General features: G+C 39.0%; 1 protein-coding gene across 6 annotated transcripts in view; it reads right to left on the minus strand.

Annotated features, from left to right (window-relative positions):
• Positions 1-1,023: 1,023 nt before the first annotated feature.
• sgcd (sarcoglycan, delta (dystrophin-associated glycoprotein)) overlaps positions 1,024-27,098 on the minus strand; it is a 483,273-nt gene continuing 457,198 nt past the window's right edge. For all 6 annotated transcript variants that reach the window (XM_048543422.2, XM_048543425.2, XM_059650607.1 and 3 more), the window contains 2 exons: positions 11,180-11,303; positions 1,024-9,321 (listed from right to left, as the gene is read on the minus strand). In XM_048543422.2, coding sequence (XP_048399379.1) covers positions 9,145-9,321; positions 11,180-11,303 — 301 coding nt within the window. In that variant the 3' untranslated portion in view covers positions 1,024-9,144. The remainder of the gene's footprint in view (positions 9,322-11,179; positions 11,304-27,098) is intronic.

Raw genomic sequence — 27,098 nt, forward strand, 5'->3', positions numbered from 1 at the left:
TGATGGACTGAATGGCCTATTCCTGATCCAATATCTTATGGTCTTATTGGCATAAAATATGAGGTTACTAAAATTTATTTTTGGACAAAGATGACATTTATTCTATCAATTAATCAAAAAGTGTTCCGAGTTGAAAGGTTAGTTTCTTGATTGAGAAATGACCCTCGCGAGAAGGATTTTGATGCACTGAGTGGTCAACTGCTTTAGGAGCCTATTACAATTCTGCATGTCTATGTTGTAACTGCTTTGCCTAAATCTGACTTCCATTTTAAATTCAAAGTAAAGCCAATCTAGTTCAAATAGTTGATACATCCATGCTCAAACAAATGGCTGGGCTTTCGTCTGCATGTCAGTTGCTATTGTAATTATTGAGGTATAATATTGTGAGAAAGTATTCTGCATGTGGACAGGGAATAAATGCCTTCAAAAACATATTTAGTTGCCAACAGAGATTCCGGAAGAGTACTGCTCAGTCAAAGAGCAACAATTCTGTGATGACACAACGTGTTTTTTTAAGTGTAATCAGAGATAATGGGAACTGCAGATGCTGGAGAATCCAAGATAACAAAGTGTGAAGCTAGATGAACACAGCAGGCCAAGCAGCATCTTAGGTGTGCTCCTAAGATGCTGCTTGGCCTGCTGTGTTCATCCAGCTTCACACTTTGTTATTTTTTTAAATATCTTTGTTTGGCCTCAGTCAGTCACTCAAGAGCTAATATAAAGTGTTGCTTCTATTCTAAGCCTTCAATTTTTTTTTGACAGGGCTCATACAAAGTGGGAGTGGTGAGGCTTGTCATGATTACATTAGAGGGCTTTGGCAACAATGTGAGTACTGAGCTCCTTCTGCTCTCTGCACTTTTTCAACCAGCATGGGTTTAAATGTAAAAGTGCCTCTAAAGACAAGTTCTGGGAGGCTTGTTCCACTTCGTCCACACGTGTAAAGTAAAATGGATTTAAAATCTAACAAGAAGGTATGCAACAGCGAAAAGAGGAAACATTCACAGTCTTCATCATTTACGTCAGAACAGCTTCAATCACACTTTAAGGGCTCTAAACAGTGAGAGTATAAATATGATCAGATTACATTTTACAGGATTACAGCTCAAACTCCCAAATAGAAAACATTTTTCTTATATTTTCATTTTTACAGAAAGCATAATACAATATAATTGATTTTATGTATAATATTATTGCAATTCATATAAATGCTTTCTGTTTGCATAGTGTACGCAAGGATTTTCTCATCATGTTTAAAATATTCAAATGCAGAAGGAAAAGCCAAATATTCATCCACAGAGCTGACAATCAAAATCATAATTGTCAATATAATATTGATTCAAACACAGTTTTGCTTACAGAGTGAAAAATCAGAGGATTTTGACTTCTGAACTGAAGTAGAAATAAAATGGGAGAAGTCCATTCACATTGGTTTGTACTGACACCATATCTGCACTGATATGTTACGAGGCATTATACCGACACCATTAGAGGTGTTAAATATACCCACAACATCACAGGATTCATTCTCCCTTGACACATATATATATATGCAATATCTGATTTCTGCAGCCACCACTTCAATATTGATGCATATTGAAATTATATACATCCTGTATGTGTGCAGTATGTAAAGCCGGTTTGAACACAAACAAGTGTAAAAGCCTTCTTGTTACCGAGCAGCACGTAGCTTTTCCCATCACAATTGATTGCTGTATTTTAACTTTTGATTTTTAAATATTATTGTGTGGGGTATTTTTTATGCTGATCTCGGTGATGTACATTAGTGCTTGGACCAAAATGCATTTTTCATTGTTTGACCCAATACCATCATGAAGCATTCTCAAATAAGGTATAGCATGAGCTAACTTCAGCTTCAGGTTCTTCTTTCTCAGACAAAGAAAAAACATTTAAACCATTCTTAGAAAGTGACAACCCCATGCTGATTTAAAGGAACACTTGCATTTTCAATATTTGTGATTGTTACTCTGAGTGAAAACCATCACTTCATGCCAAATTACCATTATTTTATACAGTATAAATTCATGTTGCACCCTCATAACCATCAGAACAGCAGGATTTTCATTACTCAAATAGATTTGAGACTGGATCCCACTGGTAAAAAGCAAAGAGACAAACCAACTGTGCTACTTATCTTTCTGAAGAAGTGTCCCGACCTGAAACATCAAGTTTTCCTGCTCCTCTGATGCTGCTTGGCCTGCTGTGTTCATCCAGCTTCATACCATGTTATCTCAGATTCTCCAGCATCTGCAGTTCCTACTATCTCTGTGCTACTTATACCTTCAAGTTGTAATTTTGGGTTTGACAATGTTTCCAAGATGAATCCCCATCAATCAAAATAATGCCAAGTCATGCCAGAATATGCATTTTTGAGAGAGTAGAATGGAAATGGAGATGCCAGATGTTAGCTGATCTGGTCATTTTGATACCAGTTTATCATTAACTCTGAATTCATACCATTTCTATTGAATTGAGTTCCTACACAGACTAGTCAGTTCAGAGTTAGCTTGAAGCAACAAAGTTATTGCAAGGTTTGAATTGAGTTTGCACAAAAATTCCCACATTTATCACATTACATGTTAAGTTGGAAGGAGTGAGGTTCTAAACTCTATTCTTTATGTTATCTTTTTTTCTGCCTGCTGTGTTTAGCCAGACATCCTCTAGATTTGTACAGTGGGTTTATTCCTGTTGCTATAGATGCTGCTATGAAGTCTCATTGACAATGTGTTTGCTTCACTCATAAAGAAGGAAGGCCTTCATCAATCACCCTACGGTGTGACATAAAGTCAAAACAGCTCACTAGCAAAAAGGAAAATAGTTGAAATGCTATATAAACATCACCAAAACGTTCTGCACTGAAGTCCAACATTCTACTGCTGGAGTTGCAAAATGCTCTGAGTATCTGATACATCACTGTTGAAGTTATCAGGCCTCGTGAGTGAAGGCTCAATGGGAGCCACAAAACTCTCTGCAACACTTGCTTGTGAAGAAAGTGATAAAAAGCTGTCTCACAACCACGATTCAGTATAAAAGTCCGGGTTTCATTAGCTGGTGTTATTCATTGAAGGCTCGCTGCTAAGCCTTAAATAAGATTGAATCTAGTGCTACAGTTTAAATACAGTTTATCAAAATAAAATAATAAAAGTACAAATAATTCAATCTGCAGAAATCTTGTATAAGAAGGTGACAACTATTTGCCTTGTCATCCTCAGATATGGACTGACAGTAGAGCTTGTGTAAACTGAGAAGAATTCAGCCTCGATCTCAAGTTACTTACAGAAACAAGGGCATCAACCCATGGTAAACCTATCAATTTTGAACTGCTTTATAGACTATAATACAATAAGTAAGCAGAAAGAAGAAAAATCTAACCGCCTTACCTACAGCATCTTATTTTGTAGCTTTTTTCCAATCTCTCCCATTCTTTAGTATCAGGCCAACATTCCTGTTCAGTTGGAAGCCTATTTTGTTTTGGAATAATTTATTTAACAATCATATTGTGAATTGTGAAGACATTTTGTTATGTTTATGCTTATTGTTTTCCTATAGCGCACCTCTATTCACTTTTCCTAGTTTTGCACAATTACCTCACAGAGAATAGATTGAGCTTATTTAGCCTCTCTTGATAGTTCACGAGCAAATACTTGGAACTATCTATCATTTTAATGGGACTTCTGCTGAAACTAGAGAGCCAATTTATTTTAAGAGATTTTCAATAACAAGGTAATCACTCTACTTGGTTCTGCCATGTTGTGGCATTATTTCTCTTAAAATTGTATCACAACTGATGGTAGCCAAGACCCACAGTGAGCTGCAAATCCCACAGCTTCTAAAGTAACCCAGAGGTATTATAGTGACCAAAGAACATCGTAGAAATAAACAAGACTGCTCCACCTATCAACCTCTCAACTACTTATTGTATATTCAGGAACTGCTCAGGATATTTTAAATAGTCTGTTTGACACTTAATCCATGATCCCAGTACATCCTATTGAATGGTAAGCTCACATTTGTCATGTTTCAGTTAATATTCTTACCTGGACATTAGTGACTAAGTTATATCTTAGGTTACTTTTAGTTTAAAACTTTCTCATGTCATTATTGTGACCTAGATCTGCTGCTTTAGTGCAAAGAACAGTATTTCAGTAAAACACTATTGTAATTCTATCCACCCTGTATGATTTTTCGAGCTAATTCATTGTTCAGGTTATTGGCTGGGAGCCTGGAAATGCATATTCCTGTTTTTTTTTGTTCATTTTTGATTTATACTTTACCTGATATAACTTATGTAGTGGTAACACACAAATGAAAACCAGCTTGATCCTCACTCTTCTGACACAGCTTATTGAAGATGTAGCCTTCTAATGTTCATTAACAATTAAAAAGATCACACCCTCGCAGTACAGTTGGAACCACAAACTGCCTGAAGACTTGTGATTTGTGAGGAGATATTAAACCATGTAAGACTCTCACTGGGACATCAAAATTCGAGCAAACAAAAAAGTCACAATGTAGGGGTTTCTATGAATTACTCTGTTGAAAACTTATGATTGGTCAGTATGCATTTGTATCCCTGTAAGCTTCCCATAGTCAATTTCTAATCCGGGGGAAAATTACTAGTAAGAGAGATGATGTGGGGAAGAGGGGTGAATGAAATAGACAAGGCATTTTCTCATGGAAAGGGAGACATGGCAGAAAATGGAAAGTAGGGTGCAGTTAATACAGATTACATTCATACACTTCATTGTTACAGTCACAAAGCTTCCTCAATTGTTCTAGATGGAAAATGGAAGGAAGACTAAACGATAATCAAAGAAGCGGGAAAAGAAAAAAAGCTTAAAATTAATAACAATAGTTACTTGTGTTATGCATTTCAGTATAAAAACAAAATACATATTTTCTTTATTTAAGGCCAGGAATTGGGAGTAAAGTGCTTCATTGTGATATAATGGAGGTAATTTAGAAAAAATAAATTATATATAATCTGGGTCCATATGAATATGTTCAACAGCTGTGCATTTTGACTATTTCAAGCAGGTTCTGCAACCTGAATTTCTCTCCCAACATTCAAGTACATGTCAGCATAATCCCACTAGGGCAGGAATGACAGCAAACTAGGAAAGAGCTTGCATCTACTAAATCCAGCAACACTTTTTAAGGCAAGCACATCCCCAATTTGAAGAACCATCTTTATGAGATCATTAGGATAGAAGAGAAGTACTGGAAATGCAGAAATATTGGGATTTTATCATCATGCGCAGTGGAAAGGCTTTCAACAATATGGTGTAAAATTGTTTATCGCTAATTATGGAACAAAGCTTCCTCTGGCCTGCAATATGTAGAAACAACATCAATGAGTTCTTTTAAATATGTTTATAATTTTGCCGAAAGCAATAAACTGACAAGGCTTTGATGAACAAACTTACAAACTTCCAACACACCAATGACTCTCGAAGAATTTTTAGAGAAGTATTTCTCTGACAATTTAAGCTGATTTATAACCAAACAAAACCAGGAAAGATGATCCTACAAGTTCCTTATAAACAGGATGCAAATGCTATCAATGAATGAAGTCTTTTCTCAGAACAATTTCTAGTATTTCCCCAGGCTTTGATGTTGCACTGAATAAATAAATGAATTAACAGAAAGCAGAATCAAAATAAGATACTATCAAAGTGTTGAAGAAAACAAAAATGCTCCAAAATATCTCAAATGTAATGACACTAAAAAATCAATTACCATTCTCCTCCTTGGCCTTCCCCTTCTTCAGTTGTTTGTTTAAGAGTGAAAGGTACCTATGATTGGGTATTTCCTTCTGCTTCCTTTTAATTTTATTCCACTGACTTGTGGCATAGGAGAGAAATAGCATGGATACACTTCAGGAGAAGTTTGTTAAGCACCTCAAAGTGTAAGGGATGGAAGGTTATGATGATAGACTGAGACAAAATAGGGTGGAAGAAGTTCATGTGCGGTATAAATACTCTTATTTTCAGTTGAGCTGAATGGCCTATTTCAATGCTACAAGGTCTATGTAATGGTATGGTATCATTTCAGCAACAGTTAAATTTGATTTTTACATAAATATTTACCAGTAAACAATAATAACATTTAACTATAGTTAATTTGAGGTGTCTGGTGGGCCTATTTATTCAGTGTTGTTAATGATATGGGGTGCCTGTGCCAAATATATGCGTTACTTCAGCAAGAAGCTGACAGCTCTTGTTCAAATAATAAATTTTAACTTGAACATGCAGTTGGCATCGGTGAAAGTCCCTTGCCATGAAAAATCAGCCTCAAAGTACTATTGCCTTTTTTTTAGAAAAAAGCAAACACAATTTCTTTTCAAAATGAACAGGCTTTATTCTTTGTGACCACAAAGTTTGTCTGTCACAGTGAAAACATTATAGTGTGCAACAGACTGATAATCATGTGTCTACTAGAAAAGAAAATAAATAAAAATTTTGAGGCTGATCCAATTTAAATTCTAAAGTTAACGAAGTGGACAGTGTGGTAGTAATGGACATTTCCTGAACACTGACTGTAGCTTTATGCAAAGTAGCTTGCTGCTCATAACTTTGGATTTGGCATTTTTGTCTGGTTCTTCAAAAAAACTCCAAAATTTTAAATGCTATGTGTATAATGTACATATATTGGTCAGCCAAGACCTGTTCCTCTGGCCTCACTTCCAATCCTGCCCCTGAGAGTTTTCCGATATATTTTGCTAATTTCTGCAAATCCTGCTGTTGTGGTCTGCCCTGGTCTTGATCCCATTGACAGGAAATAAGATGACACCTTACCAAGCCCTCACAGAGTCATGAAAGTAAGCACCATATAATGTATGGACAGTGTGGCTGAATTCCCATCACTCTTTGGTCTGTGACTCTTTCTTACTCAGTAACTCAAAGCCATAAAGTAGGTTCATAATATATAAAAACCCCAAAATATTTTTCTATTGATCTACCACAACACACCAGTACATACACACCAGGAGTGCACTGATTACAGTTCCCTCAAAATCAGCAGGTTGTAGACTGTAGTCCATTACACCAATGGCTTTAAAACCTGAGACTTTAGTCAATCAGTTTCCAGCAGATTTTCCAAACAAAAACTCATTCTTGCCTTTAAATATCAGCATGGTTTAATTGACAGTAGCGTTTTTACTGGTTATCTTTGCATATTGGAATAACTACACTGTTTTACACGTTAATGGCCTTGATATGTTTAGACCACAGCACTGTAACTTAAATGACTTAATTCTTTGTTTATTTCTAAACAAAACTTATCTTTTCTAACTGTGTTGAGTCAAAAAGTAGCAAATGCGATTAGTTACTCAGTGTTGTCATTGCTTTCAAATCATCTTTTCTCAAATATTCATTTGCCAATTGTTTAACCTTGTGAAATGTTGTGGGGATTAATTAATTAATATCTCCATCTTTATTACTAAAAGATTGTCCACTTTTCAATAAAGCAAACATTACTCCAACCCATCTGCTCCTTTAGGGAAGGAAACTGCCATCTTTACCTTGTCTGGACTAGCAGCAATGCAGTTAACTCATAACTGCCCTCTGGGCTATTAGGGATCGGCAATAAATGCTGGTTTAGCCAATGACGCTCTCATCCCATGAATGAATAGAGAAAAAAAAAGTCCTACCACTCAGATTCTAAATTGCTGATTGAAAGAATGTCCACAGAATTCTCTACCTAGTGAGCCTGATCTGTCTGAAAAGTGGCAAAAGAAGATCAGGCATTATATTACAGGTAAAAGAAAAGGGGAATGCTCAATTTTTCTCATAAATACACCTGTGGAGACAAGTGTCATGCATCTAAAGAAGTAACTGGTTCATCAACAAGATTCTCGGAAACCTGGAGCAGGTCTCCAGATGATGTAAATGGCTGGATATGAGTGGCATTGAGGTGAATCAAAAGGAAGAAAATATAAATGAAGATAAACCTTCCAAATTCTTCAAAATATTTTCAGGTGATGGTTAAAGATAATAACTACAGTGACAAACAAAAAACACACAAAAAAATTTTAGGGGTGAAAATTTATAATGATGCAAAAACTTTTAAGAATCAAACACTGAAATATTATTTACGTTACAATAAGAGAGATCTTGCATTTATGCAGCTTCTTATCAGGTCTCTCAAAAACACCTCACACATAATCAAATAATTTGAAAGCGTCATCATCAATGTAATGTATGGAAATGTGGCAGTTCATGTTGTCTGTTTTTTGATGGTTATGTTGGTTAAGGAAGGCACATGTTCTTTGAATAGTGCCATAGCTTTATTTATATCCACAACAGCAGATAGAGGATGAATTTAACATCTTATTAAAATGGTCACATCTCTGAAAAGGTCGTACTCCCTCAATGCTGCACCAAAGTACTCATCAAGGCTAATTCAATTAATTAAAAAATTGAATTAAAAAAAAACAAAATTTAATTAAAAATGGAAGCATTTGTTAATAAGTTGACTTTTAATGATGTCAGGTTTTTTTTTAAAAAAGAACAATAACTGGGATACATTAGTAGTGTACCACAAAAAAACCCTCAAAATGGGATTGCTGTGATTACTGACAACTGCCAACACACCAATTTGTTGCTAAAAGTTAGCAAATAAATGAGCCAAACCTTGCCATGCCATCTGCTAAGCCATTTCTTTTCTTTCCTAATATACTCAATCAAAGCACCTACAGTCCAAAACCTGATGATTACTGGGTTCAATGTCAGTACTGGATATTAATCAGTTTACACATTGTGTAATCTTTGCACTCCAAATTACACACATGAAACTTAAAAATAATGTGCTTTCCTTGCTGAGTGCATTCAGTTAAGGCAAAGGCATACATTTGTTTTTACCCTCTTTGAACAGAGATGTTATAGCAATATGTCTCAGTATAAATTATTCCTGTTTTGTTTTTAACGCTTATACTGAAACAATACTTTGAACAGGGTTTGAAGACAGTCAGCACAAAGTGTCTATTTAGGAGGCCTTTCCCATGATGTCCAGCAGGCTGATGCCACACAGCTATGGCCGCCAATAAATGTCCAAATTCAACAGGCCTGACATTGCTGGCGATACTTGTAGATTTCTGTCCCTGCAAAGGTTTATTTTTAATTTATTTTATAGACAGACACTACTGCTTATCTGGCATGTGGAGCCCACTCCTGCTTGCGAAAGGAACAGTTTGCCATTTGGGCAAGCACACACCTCAAAAACATTTTGTTGAGTTGATGATGAGGAAGTGTATGAACCCATAGGTAGCCTGGGGAGTTTTATGTTTCTAGCTTCCAAATTGATCTGAAAGAGAGAGAAAAGTGAATAATGACATCTGTATAAAGAAATGCATTGCTGTCATCTTTGAACGGTCCATGAGAATCTCAATTTCAGAACTTCTTCAAAAAGCAAGCAGTTACAAAAAATTCTGATTAACATTAATGTCATTTGTTTTCACAACCAGTCTATCCAAACAGACACTGACAATTGCATTATTGCGTTTGATAAAATTATAATGTATATTAGCATATTGGCTGTCTGCTGAATCATCCTTAGATTTATTTGGGAAAGTGGTGGTACAGTGATAATGTCACTACATATGTTACCTAGGGAACAAGGCTACTGGTCTCTGGACATAGGTTAAATTAATAAATGTGGAATTAAAAGATAGTCTCACGATGGCCATTAAACAAGGTGAGTAGCAATCATCTTTTCCATAGGATGGGGACAGTTCAAAACCAGGATGCATATTCTTAAGATGAGCGAAAAAAGAGTTAAAAGAGGCCTGAGGGACAAATTTTTTCACACAGAGGATGGTTCATATGTGGAATGAACTGCCGGAGGAAGTGGTAGATATCAATACAGTTACAACATTTAAAAGGCATTTGGATAAGTACATGAACATGGAAGGTTTAGAGGGACATGGTCCAAATGCAAGCAAACATGGGACTAGTTTAGTTTGGGAAACTTGGTTGGTTTGGATGAGTTGGACTGAAGGGTCTGTTTCCATGCTGTATGACTCTATAACTGTTGGCAGTTATAAAAACCAAGCTGTTACTTAAATGTCCTTTAGAGAGGAAACACCCCATGATTCTTAAACAACCTTTGAAATGGCAGAGATATTCATTTGGTTCTATCAAACTGCTATGACTTTTTAACAATTCAGTCAGGAGATTGAGTGTTGATAGCAAACCTGTCTGCATACTTCTAATATGGTTAGGTCCCATTGGATTGGATTCAGATAGATGAAGAGTGTCAAAATTTGCCACAAGACACTGGGTGGCATGTTATTTGAAGTGGTGAGGAAGGTGGCAAACTGCCATCCTGTTTGGAATGAATAATGTACAACTCAGAGTGTGCAGGGGGCAGTCACTGCCACATTGATCTCAACTCAGTTCCCCCTCACACGGCCCTGTTGTTATGTCTTGTCGAACTGGTGTCAACATCCCTGGACACCACTCACCTGTGGTGAGCTGACAGTCTTCAAATTAGACTGATTATTTTGCAATAATTAGACAAAGGGGCTCTGGTCTCACAACACCAGAACCCCAACACCACCAGCATTACCACCACCATCCCATTCAAATTCTATCCTCAATCTTTGTGCTTAGTTCATGCTTACAAGTCAGGGCTATCCAATTTCACTGCCATTCTAAAGCTAATTTCACAAATAAGGTGCATTCTCTACAAGTCTGAAGATGCAGACCTAATGCATACTTCATGACACTGCTGAAGCAAGTCAAATCTACAACCTGATAGCCTCATTATTTCGTAATATTTTATTGAAGGCATCTTATTGCTGTGATTTGAATTTCACTCAGAACTAAATTGAAACTGTCACATCATTATTTTCACAAACCTGGTGCAACTGGGAGATGTGGGAGAAAACTCTCTTTGTGCTTTCCCTTAAATTTCCAAACATCCTTTAAGATAACAAAAACTGGATAAACATAGTCAATATAGTGAGATGGCACAGCGATTTTTTCTGTTAAAAGTTTTGCAATTATTTTTAAAATTTCCCCGTCTCAAAAGAACAAAATGGGTTAGAAAATTATTTCCATATATGTACTTGTCTTTGCATTCACATAGAACATGTGAACATTTCAGAATTAAATGTTTCAGATTTAATATATGAATAGCAAGTATATCCTAACACACTCACCTCGCCATCTTCAGATTCCAATTTCAATTCTGTTCGACAAATAGCCTGCATGTTACCCGCCTCTGCATGGATCTCAACTCCTTTCGGTGCCTCCAGTATTAGTGAACGTGTAGGCGATTCTAGTCTAGGGCCACAAAATGTTGAATTAGCAGCAGTATTTGTCAGTATTTTCCTTCAGCTGAGAGTTACAGAATGAATACATGTGGAGAACCCGACTCTTTTGTAATAACGTTAATTCCTCTGCGGCACTTCTATCAAGTTTGAAGAAATGATACTGATCTTATTGACAGATGATAGATGTATTTAATCAAACAGACCAAGGGTTGATCCTTTGAAACAAATATTCAATGTAAATGAGATTTTATATTTATTTGCACTGTGTCTAGACATATATTGATTCAAGAGACCTATCCTACCGTAGATGTTCACTAAATGCCTATAGACCAGTGGGCAATGGGATGCATTGTATCATTTCTGAATGGGGGAACATTCAGACATTTCCTGTTCAACAGAAACAAAGCTATGATGACCAAAAACAGAAGGAGTCTGATTTATGCCTTATTCATGCTTAAGATGTGGGCAATACAACACTCCAAAGGACCAACTACTGATCCAGGTGATTGCTGTCTAATCTGTTTTACAGTCGTAGAGTCATACAGCATGGAAACAGACCCTTCAGTCGAACTATTCAATGCCGATCATAATCCCAAACTAAACTAATCCCATCTGCCTGCTCCTGGCCCATATCCTCCAAACCTTTCCTATTCCTGTTACCACATTGCCTGCCACTACACACGCCCTGTTGTTAGTAACTAACAGCCCCCATTAACAACTACTCACCCTCCCAGTCTGATCATTAGCAACTTGTTTGTCTATCCAACTGTCTTTCTCTCTCTTTGAACTCTATCCTATCGTTTACTCCCTACCCAACCCACCTCTCTATTTTCTGCATATAAACTGACGACTTCCCAGCCACCATCAGTTCTGAGGAAGGGTCACTGCACCCGAAACATTAACGCTGTTCTCTCCTTCACAGATGCTGCCAGACCTGCTGAGCTTTTCCAGCGACTTCGTTTTTGCTCCTGATATACAGCATCCGCAGCTCTTTCGGTTTTTCTTTCCTACTCTTGTACGTATCCAAATGTCTTTTAAATGTTGTACTGTACCCGCATCCACCACTTCGTCTGGAAGTTCATTCCACACATGAACGACCCTCTATATAAAAAAATTGTCCCTAATATCTTTTTAAAAATCTCTCTTCTTTCACCTGAAAAATGTGCCCCAAGTCCTGAAATCCCTCATCCTAGGGAAAAGACAATTACTGTGCAAAGTCGCCTGTCAACCTCCTGTGCTTCTGTGAAAATAGTCACAGCCTATTCAGCTATAACAAAGTGTGGAGCTGGATGAACACAGCAGGCCAAACAGCATCTCAGGAGCACAAAAGCTGACGTTTCCGGCCTAGACTTTTCATCAGAAAAGGGGGATGGGGTGAGGATTCTGAAATAAATAGGGAGAGAGGGGGAGGCGGATTGAAGGTGGATAGAGGAAAAGATAGGTGGAGAGGAGACAGACAAGTTAAAGGGGCGGGGATGGAGCCAATAGAGGTGAGTGTAGGTGGGGAGGTAGGGAGGGGATTGTTCAATCCAGGGAGGATGGGCAGGTCAAGGTGGCAGAATGAGGTCAGGAGGTAGGAAATGGAGGTGCGGCTTGAGGTGGGAGGAGGGGATAAGTGAGAGGAAGAACAGGTTAGGGAGGCGGGGATGAGCTGGGCTGGTTTTGGGGTGCAGTGGGGGGACGGGAGATTTTGAAGCTTGTGAACTCCACATTGATACCATTGGGCTGCAGGGTTCCCAAGCAGAATATGAGTTGCTGTTCCTGCAACCTTCAGATGGCATTGTTGTGGCACTGCAGGAGGCCCAGGGTGGACATGTCATCTAAGGAATGCAAGGGGGCATTGGAATGGTTCGCGGCTGGGAGGTGCAGTTGTTTATTACGAACCAAGCATAGGTGTTCTGCGAAGCAGTCCCCAAGCCTCTGCTTGGTTTCCCCAATATAGAGGAGGCCACAACAGGTACTGCAGATGCAGTATACCTCATTGGCAGATGTGCAGGTGAACATCTGCTTGATGTAGAAAGTCATCTTGGGGCCTGGGATGTGGGTGAGGGAGGAGGTGTGGGGGCAAGTGTAGCACTTCCTGCGGTTGCAGGGGAAGGTGCCGGGTGTGGTGGGGATGGAGAGGAGTGTGGAGCGGACAAGGGAGTCACAGAGAGAGTGGTCTCTCCGGAAGGCAGACAAGGGTGGGGATGGAAAAATGTCTTGGGTGGTGGTGTCGGATTGTAGATGGCGGAAGTGTCGGAGGATGTTGCGTGGTATCCGGAGGTTGGTGGGATGATATGTGAGGACTAGGGGGATTCTTTGTGGGCGATTATTGCAGGGGCGGGGTGTGAGGGATGAGTTGCAGGAAATGTAGGAGACACGGTCGAGGGCATTCTCGACCACTGCGGGGGGAAGTTGCGGTCCTTGAAGAACGAGGACTTCTGGGATGTGTGGGTGTGGAATGCCTCATCCTGGGAGCAGATGCGGCAGAGGCAAAGGAATTGGGAATAGGGGATGGAATTTTTGCAGGAGGGTGGGTAGGAGGAGGTGTTTTCTAGGTCTTTGTAATTCAAGACTTCCATATCCCGCCAGCATCCTGGTAAATCTCTTCAGAACTCTTTCGAGCTTAATAATATCCTTCCTATAATGGCACGACCGGGACTGGACACTTCTCAAGTAAGCTCCATCCAACAGATACAAAGGACTGTCCCTGGAAGGAGCTAACCAGAGTTATACAGTATACCTTAACTGGTTTTGATTCTATTCTGACTCTGGATTTGTTACCGATAATATGTGAGAATGCTTTAGTAGCTGTAATGTTAAGCACATTAAATTACTCCTAAGTTGAGCAGATGTCTCACAAGAGACGATCATATCTTAGATGTAATGTGACTATATTAAGTAACGTGCAATAAATCTATGTACTGTTCATCAAGGTTGCATCTATCTTCAGTTTAAGATGTCGCATGGGCATACTATCCCACATGATATCAGTAGCCCAAGATAGCCCAGATGATAATTGACATTATAAGGTGGAGACAGGAGTGATGATTTGCCAATTATGGGAGTTCTAGGTCACCTTACGATGTAAATAAGAGTTGTAAGATGAATGTTAAACCTTGGGGCCGTCTTAAGACTCAGTTAGGCAGGATATATACAGTGGTGCTCCTTGAGTGAAGATAATGATTGTTTTTATTTTTGTCGGTCAAGTGATCTCCAGAATTATCCTGTGCCCGGGCAGCAGAATATTTCTAACTTGAGAACTGATCTTTCCTGATTTACCTTTTGACCAGGACCAGAGTGGTTGAATCATCCAATACATGATAGTTTGAATCCATTGGGGGTGGTCCTAGGTTGTCTGATTTATACATGCAACCCACCAGCCATGCAAAATGTGACCTGGCTTGTAAAATAGCCATAGCCTTCTGTCAGCAATGTGGGCAGGGACTGGACATTGTGCTCATTCTGCTGGCTATCTGAACCACATGGAGGCAAATCTACCTTGATACTGAAAACAAAGGCCTTAGGAAATCTACAAGATTTCAAGAGGCACTTGTCCATGCCAACCAGATATCCTCAATTCATCCAGCCCATTTGCTAGCATTTGGCCCATATCCCTCTAAACCGTTACTGTTCATGTACTTTTAAGTGCGGTTATGTGATGTGCCTTTTAAGTGTTGTTATTGTACCAGACTCTGTCACTCCCTCTGGCAGCTAATTCCAGGCACGCACTACCTTCTATGTGAAAAAGTTGTCCTTAGGTCTCAGTAAATCTTTTCCTTTTCACCTTAAACCTACACACTCTAGTTTTCGACTCCCCTACCCTGGAAAAAAGACCTTGGGTGTTCACCTAACCATGCCTCTCAGGATTTTATAAACTTTTATAAGATCATCCTTCAGCATCTGGTGCTACAAGAAAAATAGCCCCAGCCAATTCAGCCTCTCCCTATAGCTCAAACCCTCCAACCCTGGCAACATCCTTGTAAATCATTTTTGAACACTTCCAAGTTTAACCTCATCTTTTCTGTAGCAGGGAGACCAGGATTGAGCACAATATTCCAAAACTAGCCGAATCAATGTCCCAAATAGCCACAACTTGACATCCCAACTCCTTTATTCAATATGCTCACCAATAAAAGCAAATGTACCAAACGTCTTCTTCACAACCCTGCCTATTGTGGCTTCATCTTCAAGGAACTATGAGCTTGCACACCAAGGTCTCTTCATTCAGCAACACTCCCAGGACCCTACGTCATGTGTACAAGTCCTGCCCTGATTTGCCTTACCAAAGTGCAACAACTCTCATCTAAATTAAATTCTGTCTGCCTTTTCTCAGCCCATCAGCCTATCTAATCAAGGTCCCATTGTACTCTGTGATACTCTTCTTCACTACCCTCTATACCACCAATTTTGGTGTCACCATACCTCCTACATTCACACCCAAATCATTTATATAAATGACAAAAAGCAGTGGACCCAGCACTTATCCTTGTGGCACACTGCTGGTTGATTTCTTTTGTTTCTATGTTTAGCATTATGAAAAAAAATAACGATTACATCAAATTTCCAGTGAGTGTGGATTAAAATTAATGCAGCAACTACTTAGAATCTGGCATGCATTGCTCAAGAGTGTAATGGAGGCAAATTCAATCGAGGCCTGTGAGAACTGGATAACTATCTGAAAAGAAAAATTGCAGGTCATATGGAAAAGGCAGGGGAGTAGAGCCAGCTGAGATGCTTTTGCATCTATTCTGCTTTCACCAATGAACTGCACTGACCTCTTCCGTATTGGCAATTTTCTACGATTTTAAAGGAGAACTATGCTTGAGGATTTGGAAGGTTTGAAATTCAACAAAGTATGCTCAAGAAATTGGTAAAGCAAGAAAACATAAAATATAATCATAAATTAGCAAGTGACATTAAGAAGGTTGTAAAAAAAAAGACATTAATAAAAATCAATTTGGGTATGTTAAAGTTAGAGGAAGGAGAAAGTATAATGTGAAATAAAGCAATAACATTAAACAAATGTCTTGTAATTGTCTTCATGGTAAAAGGCATAAAAACTTACTGGATATAATGGGCAAAGTTCTTGTCTTAATGAAAAACTAAGAGAAATTACGTATCAGTAAAGAAATACTACTGGAGAAATATCTGACTAAAAGCTAAACTTAAAAATGACTCTGGACCTAATAGGTTTAGCCACTGGGATTTAAGCAAGGTGGTGCAGATAAAGGATGTACTGGTATGGATCGTTCAGAATTCCCTGAATCCTGGAACAGTCCACAGGGACTAGAAAGTAGCAAACATGACCTTGCTACTCAGAAATAAGGATGAGAGAAAAGAAGGAAATTTCGGCCAGTTAGGCCAACATCAGTATTAAAAGTAAGTACTTGAATTCACAAAATCCACACTGGGGTGCAATAAAAGGACACTTGAAAAGTCCCAATACAGTTGAACTGAATCAGCAAGGAATTAAAAAAAGGAAATCACATTTGACAAGTCTATTAGAAAGTTGTGAGATTGTCACCAGTGGGATAGATAGGCAAAAATAGTAGATGTACTGTATTAGAGATAATGGGAACTGCAGATGCTGGAGAATCCTAGATAACAAAGTATGGGGCTGGATGAACACAGCAGGCCAAGCAGCATCTTAGGAGCACAAAAGCTGATGTTTCGGGCCTAGACCCTTAAGGGACCCCAAGATGCTGCTTGGCCTGCTGTGCTCATCCATCCCCACACATGTGCACTGTATTAGAATTTTCAAAAACTGTTAGATTGGACACAAAAAGTTGATATGGGAGATCAGAGTTATTGGGATTAGGAGATGTTATAATGGAACAAGGCATTTCTGGATTGGTGGGTTGTAAATAGTGGAATGTTGTCAGGGTCAGTGCTGCATACTCAGTTATTTACAATTTATGTCAATAGATGAGGAAACGGACTGTAACACATCCACAAGAGAATAAACTGCAGGGTGCTGGAAATCTGAATCAAAACCAGCAAATACACAGCAGGTTTAGGAAAATATGTGGCGAGAGAAACAGTCAACATTTCAGGTTGATGGCTCTTTATCAGCACTCATGTATCAAGTTTGTTCATGATATTTAGGCAAGAAGGCAGGTTCACTGTGAAGAGGATGCAAAGAAGCTACAGAGATATACTAATTGAGTGGTAAGAAGGTGGCAGGTGGAGAGAAATGGAGAATTGTGCAGCTAAACATATTTTTAAGAAAATGTTTTTTGTTATTGATGAGAGACAATGGATGTCTTTGCATACAATCACAGAAAGATGACATGCAGATAAAGCAAGCAATGAGGAAAGATAATGATATGTGACCTCATACTAGAAAGGAATTCTGGTTATGAACTATTATAAACCCCCTGCCAAGGCTGACTTCTTCTTTTGAAAATGAATCAGAGTTACTTTTCATGTAATCGCTACCTTTCATTCTGAATGCCGAGCAAGATATCATAAGAGGCACTGCTGCCACTACACATGCCTGATCTCAGCTTTATTTCAAAAACTTCTGATTTTGCAACAATAACTTGCTCACTCAAGCTTTAAGCAATTTGAAAGGAGGAGGCATAAATAATTCAATAATTAATTAGAGGACAGAGTTGTAGAATTGCTGTGCTATCTGAAAGCAGAAATTGATGAACGGTTATTCATATTAAATTGAAGTCCTTGTTATGTTCCTGCATCCAAAGCTGTTTCTATGAAAGTAAATACTGCAGATTCTATGTGTAGTGTACTGTGGCAGGGCCCTTAGGTTTAATGCCTCTGAGGTGAAGAGAAATTCAAGCTTCTCATACCTCAGAACTGAATATCAAGTGGGGCCTATAACACACAGATGGATGCAATAATGTCCGTTTAATACAACCATCCAAGATGGATTACTTTTCTTGGTGTCTGTCAAACAGATTGCTTTCTCAATGCTCAGTAGGGCAATTTCTGCTGAGGGATAAAATACGTTTTTATGTGATTCACTCATGTCATGTTTCAAGTATTAACTGAAGACTGATAACATTGGCACATTGCAGATGAAGTATGATTTAAGTTGAGGGCTGCCACATGTGCTGTTCATGGGTAGTTGCACAGCATTGTCAAAGGCAATTTTGTTTACCCCGCTCCTTTTCCAATCTCACTTATTTCAATGAGCAGATGATGTGACATTAATTGAAACAGTAATATGTCCCAGTATCTACAAAATTCCATCCTAACCTATTAAGATAAATGGTTTTTCACATTGATAACATTAGCGCACCCACTGTGCATTGAAGTGTGGGAAGACTTTAATTTCACCTGTGCAAAGTACATTGCAAAAGAAGACGTGGCTTTCACCTGAGACACGTGAGATTTGAACAGTCTGTCAGCTGTCATATAACTCGTGTGGAATCTGCTGCATTTATATTAGTGAATATAGCTCCGGGTGCAGTAATATAATGGAAAAGGTGCAGTTTAGTGTGATTGAGTGCTTGCCAATTGCTACATCAAAACGAATGAAGCAAATTTTACAGCCCAGTTGGGGAAGGAAGAAAGATTGAAGTTCATTGTCTCCTAGAGCATTTGTCAGTTTGAAATTGCACCATCTGAGTGTTGAAACAAAAAGCTCTGAGACAGAACTAAAGAGAGCTATTTATTACCCAGCACGTATGCTATAGTTTGCACCCAGTGACTTTGCAGCTGGCTAGAATCCAACATAATTGACACATGCTAAAAATCACCTTTCATGAATTAAGTTAATAATAATCATGAATTATCATAGTTTTAAAAATTGTTGTGATAAGCATTACACATTTATGTTCTAAAAATCTTTAGTGATTAAATGTTAGATTATGAACACACATCCTACAATATCTGAATAATTCTACATTACTTTGAGAGAAAATAAATGGAATAAGAGCAATGTGTTTAGATGAGGATTAAATTGTTGACCTACAAAGAAGATCCTCCGAGACCAGTATGGAAAAGTGCAATTGTAATTGTAATTCTTGAGTAATCAGTTTTTGATTAATATTTACACCTTGTTAAGTAGTTACACATCACAAACAGAAACAAAATTCCCAGGAGTGGAAGGAATTAGTCCAAGTGAATAGGCAGACGTGTACCTAATTTCTCTGAAGAAAACACAAATCCTCTCCTGAGTTGTTAACTAGAATAAAAGGAGGAGAGGAGTGCTGAAATTTTACTTCTCATTTTTTGCACATATTGTATCCAGAATTCCCAAGAATTCTGTCAAGGCCTTCTGAGTTTGAACTAAAATAATTAATAAAAAGTTAAAGTCACCATGGTCCCACTCTTTCACTCAAGATACAGCAGGTGGTGTCTTAACCTGAGGGTCACCACACCTCAAGTGAGGGACAAGATTGAAATAGTGGGAACTTCACTGTGACATCAGCCTGTGTGGGAAATCAAACCCATGCTGTTGGCATCATTCTGTATCACAAAACAACCCTTGATCCAATGAGCTAGCCAAGTCTGGAGGGTCTACAAATGATACACGTACCATGGCAGGTGGCATGAGGCACATGGGATGAAGTTCAAGGAGTTTGAGGGTCTGCCATGCATGAAGCTTATGACTGGGAGAAATTTCAATCTGACCCCAAAAATGGCATGAAATTAATAGTGCCCATTGAAGACAACAAACCATTTTCTAGGAGACAGTAGGAACTGCCGATGCTGGAGAATCTGAGATAACACGCTGTGAAGGTGGATGAACACAGCAGGCCTAGCAGCATCAGAGGAGCAGGAAAGCTTGACATTTCGGTCAGGACCCTTCTTCAGAAATGTTAAATCATTTTCTAGCTTCCTTCTAGATTGATCTTCATTTTATCAGAGTAATACTGATAACAAAGGGGTCCTTAGCTGCAGAGTGCAAGCTTCAGAAAGCAGAAATTGAGCTGCTAATTGCATGGAAAAGGGCAGCAAGTAAGGCCTGTTCCTTTTAGCCCAATTAAAATTTTCACAATGCAACTCTCAAAATCTTGCCTTTGTCCCAGCACCATTGGTTAGCCTGCTCACTGCCCCCAGTAAATAACTGAGGTTAGTGTGCACGGCACATACTCTGTCAATTTGTACATTAAAATACAACTAGTTTAAATAAGTGTATGAAAGCATTTGAACAGCCTCCTGCCTGTTCTGGAGATAGGGATGGAACCTGTGCAACATCTATCAGTCCCATTTCCTTCTCATTGAGATGCATGAGTGGGATCCACAGATGGCTCACAAAAACACATTTATGCTTGTCTAAACCCTACAAAATTCTCTGATCTACTGTTGTTTCCTACCCCTCTCCCTCTTCAACTGACCTCACCTTTCTGCTGGCACAGAAAACCAAGCAGTTTTAGCAGAGTTTCCACTTGGTGTCTGCAATATGCCACAGAAATGTCAGAGCCTGAACTTAAAAATTGTTGTGCCTGCTCACAGTTGCCAGCCAAAATTGCACCCATTGGTATTCAAGTGAAACATCTGTCCATCCTTCAGCTGCCAACAATGTCCTTACAAGATATTGTTGACCTCAACCATTGGAAAATAGTCAATAGGCAAATAATGTTTTGAGTTTTCACTTGGCAGTTGATAAGAGATGAGGAACTGTTCAACAAACAGCCAAACTCAGCATACGATGTTTTATTTTATTAAAATCTTTGAATGGATCTGTCAGATGCATGCCTTCTTTTGCTGCCTGTTCAAGTCTTCAAGTTTCCCAATCAGCTGTAAGTTTTATTAGTACTGAGCAGCTTAACTTTCTGATATACTGGTGCGAGTTTATCTCTTCCCATGCTAAGTTTAAGCTGTCAGTGGGTTCACTCATTTTTTTCTAACAATCAGATCTATATTCAATCTCATTTTGTTTGTTAATTTTGGAAAATAAAAACTTGACATGCTATTTATTCCAGATTTCTCCAAACTGTCAGGAGGAAAAGATGAAGTCACAGGATAATACCACAGTGACAATCAGAATAGAAAAGAAAACATGTTCTTTTGCAACTATTAATAACATTACCCATTTAAGAATGATAAATTATATGCTTTAGGTGAGACTACATTGCTATTAAAGAATAAACAACAATGGAAAACACTTCCTAAAATTACCATTCTCAGAAAAGTCAGCAGTCTCCTTGTATCAGAGCTAACGGGAACTGCAGATGCTGGAGAATCCGAGATAACAAAGTGTGGAGCTGGATGAACACAGCAGGCCAAGCAGCATCTGCAGCTATGTTTTTGGCATTGTTTAAGATTCTTATGTTGGAGGAAAGTATGTGAGTCTCAAACTTCCAATGGAATTCAGTTGTATTGTGATCTTGTTTTCCCAGATGATTTTTCCTAGTGAGGTCACAAACTTAAGCCCATGTAACTGCACAATACCAGTTCCAAAATAACTTTACAGCTAATTGCTTACAAATTGTACTACTTGAGGAAACTATGGTGAAATCATTGTTTAAACTCAGCTTCCAGACTTTTGCCAATTTTATTTGTTAAGTTTACATGAAGATTAAAGTACCCACTGTAATGTACTTTTGTCACAAGCTCCAATAGATTCTTGCTGAATGCTCTGTCCAATTATATCATCAATATTAAGTGTCCTATAAACTACTCCCACCAGTGCTTTCTGACCTTTATGATTCCTCATGTATTACTTCCAGATGATTTGTGCAAAGGTCCTTTCTTACTGGATACTTTTCATGGATATTTTTGTTTTTGTTTAACCACTCTATCTGTCCATCTGAAATACTGTATATCACAAAATATTTATTTCTGAACCTCGGTCACCTTGCAACTATGGGCAGAATTTAACCTTCCTCAGAGGCAGCCTGGGAGGTGGGGTGGCCAGTTTCCTCAGACAGGGAGAGTTTGGAGAGATATAGGCCAAGCGCAGACGGGTGGGACTAGTTTGCTTTGGGATTATGGTCTGCATGGTTCAGTTAAACCAAAGGATTTGTTTCTGTGCTGCGTGACTATGAGTGGGGACAAGACTCTGTCATCCTTCTGTTTCCCTGCAATTAGTTCAAGAAAGGAAGAATCAAGGCTGGACACTCTGTCCAGAAGCTAACTAAGGCTTTTAAGGGGTCATTTAAGAACTTAATTCCACCACTGCTGGTACTCAACTAAATAAAATACGTTAGAATTTATGAATTCAGATATTCAATAATACTACAAAGAGGAAGATAAAGGAAGGAAAGTGGCTTGTGTTAGGAAGAAGTCATGGAGTTACCAATTACCACCACTGGGCCCAATGAATTCATAGTCACTGACATAAAGTGTTACATCAGGCTTTGTATGGTGACACCTGACTGAGGAGGATCAGAGAGATGAGTTCTTCATTAACTGCATTTCGTATGCAGATAGAAGAAGTGGACAAACAACTTTTGGGATCGGCATTGCATTTTGCTGGAAAAATAGACCTTTGCAAGTCTTTAGATTATAATACATCAGAGGGGAAAAAAAATCCTTTTTATTAGGCAATTAAGCATAACATTGAGCATTATGCCAATCATCTGGTACTGAATAATGTTCAGCATTTAATTATTCATGAGCAGCAATAAAAGCGGCTCAATTTAATTTAGTATTTGCCACAAAACATTTCTTCAGTAATATACTAAAGATGCAATGTGCTTAAAGGACAAATATGTCATTCGGAAATTAAATAATCCAAAGACACTTGAACCATTTCCCATGAGCAAATTTTCTTTACAATCCAGCACTATTCCAATTTCATGACCAAATAGTGCCCTATATACCACTTACTTTTTCTCCTTGAGGGTTTTCTTGTGCTATATATAAATGGTTTTTGTCATTGGTGCCTGAGCCCTTTGCTGACCTCTGATTCCGTATGCTTTTTTCTCTCAGCTTTTCTTTCTTCTTTGCTTTCGTGTTCTCTCTGCCATTCTTTGTCCCCTCTCAAATCTGCTCTGCCTTAGTTATCCCCATTTTCCTTGAGGGATGGGTTAGTTAACTAGAAAGGCGTAACAAATAAAACAATTGCTGCTTTTTTTCAAAGAATACCAGTCATGTTTCACTGCCCTTGATCACTTCAGATGGTGAACTAACAAGATTTCCACTTTATAGCATAGGCTTCCATGACTGACATCCGAAACAAGGTGAGGAATCTTCATTGCATAATGAGACAAAAATTGCCAAAGTTAAAAAAAATCACAATTTTTTTGTTAGGAATTATGCAAGATGTAAGGACATTTTGTAGAAACCATCTCTGAGCATAATTTTCTTTTTCATAGGTTCTTCAAAAAATGTCTTAATTCATTCACTGTTTTGCTTTTCTAATGGTTCTCTTGCAACCCTGCCATAAGACCACAAGTCATAGGAGTGGAAGTAAGGCCATTCGGCCCATCAAGTCCACTCTGCCATTTAAATCATGGCTGATGAGCATTTCAACTCCACTTCCCTGCACTCTCCCCGTGGCCCTTGATTCCTTCTGAGATCAAGAATTTGTCGATCTCTGCCTTGAAGGCATCCAACGTCCCGGCCTCCACTGCACTCTGCGGCAATGAATTCCATAAGCCCACCACTCTCTGGCTGAAGAAATGTTGTCTCATTTCAGTCTTAAATTTACTCCCTCTAATTTTAAGGCTGTGCCCACGGGCCCTAGTCTCCCCGCCTAATGGAAACAACTTCCCAGTGTCTACCCCTTCTAAACCATACATTATCTTGTAAGTTTCTATTAGATCTCCCCTCAACCTTCTAAACTCTAATGAGTACAATCCCAGGATACTTAGCCATTCATCATACGTTAAACCTACCATTCCAGGGATCATCTGTGTGAATCTCCGCCGGACACGCTCCAGGGCTAGTATGTCCTTCCTGAGGTGTGGGGCCCAAAATTGGACACAGTATTTTAAATGGGGCCTAACTAGAGCTTTATAAAGCCTCAGAAGTGCATTGCAGCTTTTATATTCCAACCCTCTTGAGATAAACGACAACATTACATTCGCTTTCTTAATCATGGGCTCTACCTGCAAGTTAACCTTTACAGAATCCTGGACCAACACTCCCAGATCCCTTTGTACTTCTGCTTTCCGAATCTTCTCACCATTTAGAAAATAGTCCATGCCTGTATTCTTTTTTCCAAAGTGTAAAACCTCACATTTACTCACATTGAATTTCATCAGCCATTTCCTGGACCACTCTCCTAAACTGTCTAAATCTTTCTGCAGCTTCCCCACCTCCTCAGTACTACCTGCCTGTCCACCTATCTTCGTATCATCGACAAACTTTGCCAGAATGCCCCCAGTCCCTTCATCCAGATCATTAATATATAAGGTGAACAGCTGTGGGCCCAACACTGAACCCTGCGGGACACCACTTGTCACCGGTTGCCATTCCAAAAAAGAGCCTTTTATCCCAACTCTCTGCCTTCTGTCAGACAGCCAATCCTCAATCCAAGCCAGTAGCTCAGCATCTAATTTGGCACTTGACGTTTTAAATTTCTTCCCCATGTGAGATTTTAAAGCTTGGTTTCTCTGTGCTCTGCCTGTTCCACAAGAAACTTTGAATTCCTACCATTTGCAATATTGCCCCTCATGGCCAGACTGCACAGGTAATCTTCTCTGCATGGGACAAGTTACATGTAGATAAGGTAACAAGACCTTCTTCACAGAAAAAGTAACACACAAAAGAAATGTTTCTCCTCACTCTTGATGAGGGAATTTGGTCATCGGAACTCCTCTTCAAAAAATAAGTCAGGTCCTGGCTTTGTTACAACCTTGATCCAAACATGAGCAAAACAGCTGAACTCAAGAGGTCTGGTGAGAGTGACCGCCGAGGGCATCAAGGCAGCATTTCAATGATTACAGAATGATCAATAAACACAATAAAACTGGAGGCAATGGGCACTGGAGGAAACTTTTCCACTGCTTAGAGTCACATGTAGCGCAAAAGATGATTATGGTTGTTAGAGTCTAGTTATCGCAGTCCCAAGAAATCATTGCAGGAGTTATTTAGGGTGGACCCATTGGCGCAGCCATCTTCAGTTGCTTCACAATTATCTTTGTTTAGGCAAGCAGCTTGTAGGGATATGATCAGCACAACAGTTCACTCCAAGTCTGCTGATAAGGTGCAGGGACCAACTCCCTCAATTCTTTAACCTTTTATTCAGATAATTATACAGCCAGAATTCAAAAAGGGCCTAGACAAAAGTGTAGCACTATAACTCTATTTCCAGTTACTTTAGGATCCCACAGAAGCAGGTGTCACATGGAACTGCTTGTAATTCTAAAATTTAAAAATACAGTGTAACCTGAAAATGTTAAGTTTCTTTTTCTGCTTGTTCAGATTGTGGTGTGAGCAAAAAGAAGCAATTTGAAGTTTAAGTAATGCAACATATCCTCATTCAGCAGAATGTACGGAAATACGCTTACATTCCACTTGTTAGGCTACTCTTATCAGCTGTGAATATCCATAATTCAGATTTTTATTTCTAAATACGGATCCATAATTCAGGCTTTTCATTTCTGAATGTGGCACTCATCAGCATCTGCTTTCCTCTCATGTTATATAGTAGTTTAATATAAAGACTAATTGCTGCAATGGTAGACTCCAGGCTGCCTGCATTCTCCTACACCTGTTTGTTTTCACTAATGAGACCACAACAAGATTAGTTTTTGATAAGCAACCCTCCTGATTGGAAATAGAGATGCATTAACAGAATGAGAGGGTGAAATGAGGAAGCTGAGTAAGCAATGTACAAAAGCAAAGTATGAAGAAGTCAGAGAGGAGGAAAGTTAGAATAAGGTTGACAGGAAAACAGGGAGAAAGATTACTGGCAGGGCAAAGGGGAAGAAGAAAGGTAATATGTGTGTGTGTGAGAGAGAGAAAAACAGCGAGCATGCCTTTCTGCTGCAAAGTGCATCAACCAATCAAAAATAAATTTGAAGCAGCTTTTCTCTTAAAACAAAGATAGACATTCTACTTCTCAGAAATAGATGGATAACTGATTTGTGACTTGTTGATTTATGGGAACAAAATGGACTGCCAGCTTCTATTTAGGAGAACAGATCTCTTTCTTGGATTTTAATGAGGTGGATTTTTCGCTTCACTGTTCCTGGGGAACACAGAGCTGCAAAGGGGAGACTTGAGGTATTAAACTTCCACTCCTACCATACTGTCTTGGAATTCTATTTGAAGTGGGCAGAGGCTCAGTATAGAGATTCAAATTGCATGGAAAGGTTACTCTCACCTAATTAAGCCATATTAATGGATATTTAGCTGTTTCATTGCTGTTTTGAAAATGTATTCCGTGGTTGTGTGCTTCACCAGCTGGGTATCAACCACTCCCAATGCCCTTGAGAGGACAGTGATGACCTGCTTTCTTGAACTGCTGCAGTCCATTTGGTGTAGGGACACCCATGGTGTTTTCAGGGAGAAAATTCCAGAATTTTGATTCAGTGACAGTGAAGGAATGGCGATATATTTCCAAGTCAGAATGGTGAGTGGCTTGGAGACAGACTTGATGGTGATAGTGTTCCCATGACATCGAGTGCCCTTGGTAATGGTCAAGGGTTTGAAAGGTGCTGTCCAAAGTGCCTTGGTGTAATTCTGCAGTGTATCTTGTAGTTGGTCCACAGTTGCTGCTGCTGTGCATCAGTACGGTGGTGGAGGTGTGAATGTTTGTGAATGGGGTGTCAATCAAGTTGACTGTCGTGCCCCAGATGGTGCCAAGCTTCCTGAGTGTTGCTGGAATGGCACTCATTTCAGTACTTGGGCAGTATTTCATCATATTCCTGATTTGAGCCTTTTCCTCAAAGTTTCCAGCAATCATTAATAGTGGCAGAACAGGATAATGCCTGAAAAAATGCCAAGCAGTTAAACT

The sequence above is a fragment of the Stegostoma tigrinum genome, chromosome 13 (genome assembly GCF_030684315.1).
Source record: "Stegostoma tigrinum isolate sSteTig4 chromosome 13, sSteTig4.hap1, whole genome shotgun sequence".
NCBI classification, from domain to species: domain Eukaryota; kingdom Metazoa; phylum Chordata; class Chondrichthyes; order Orectolobiformes; family Stegostomatidae; genus Stegostoma; species Stegostoma tigrinum.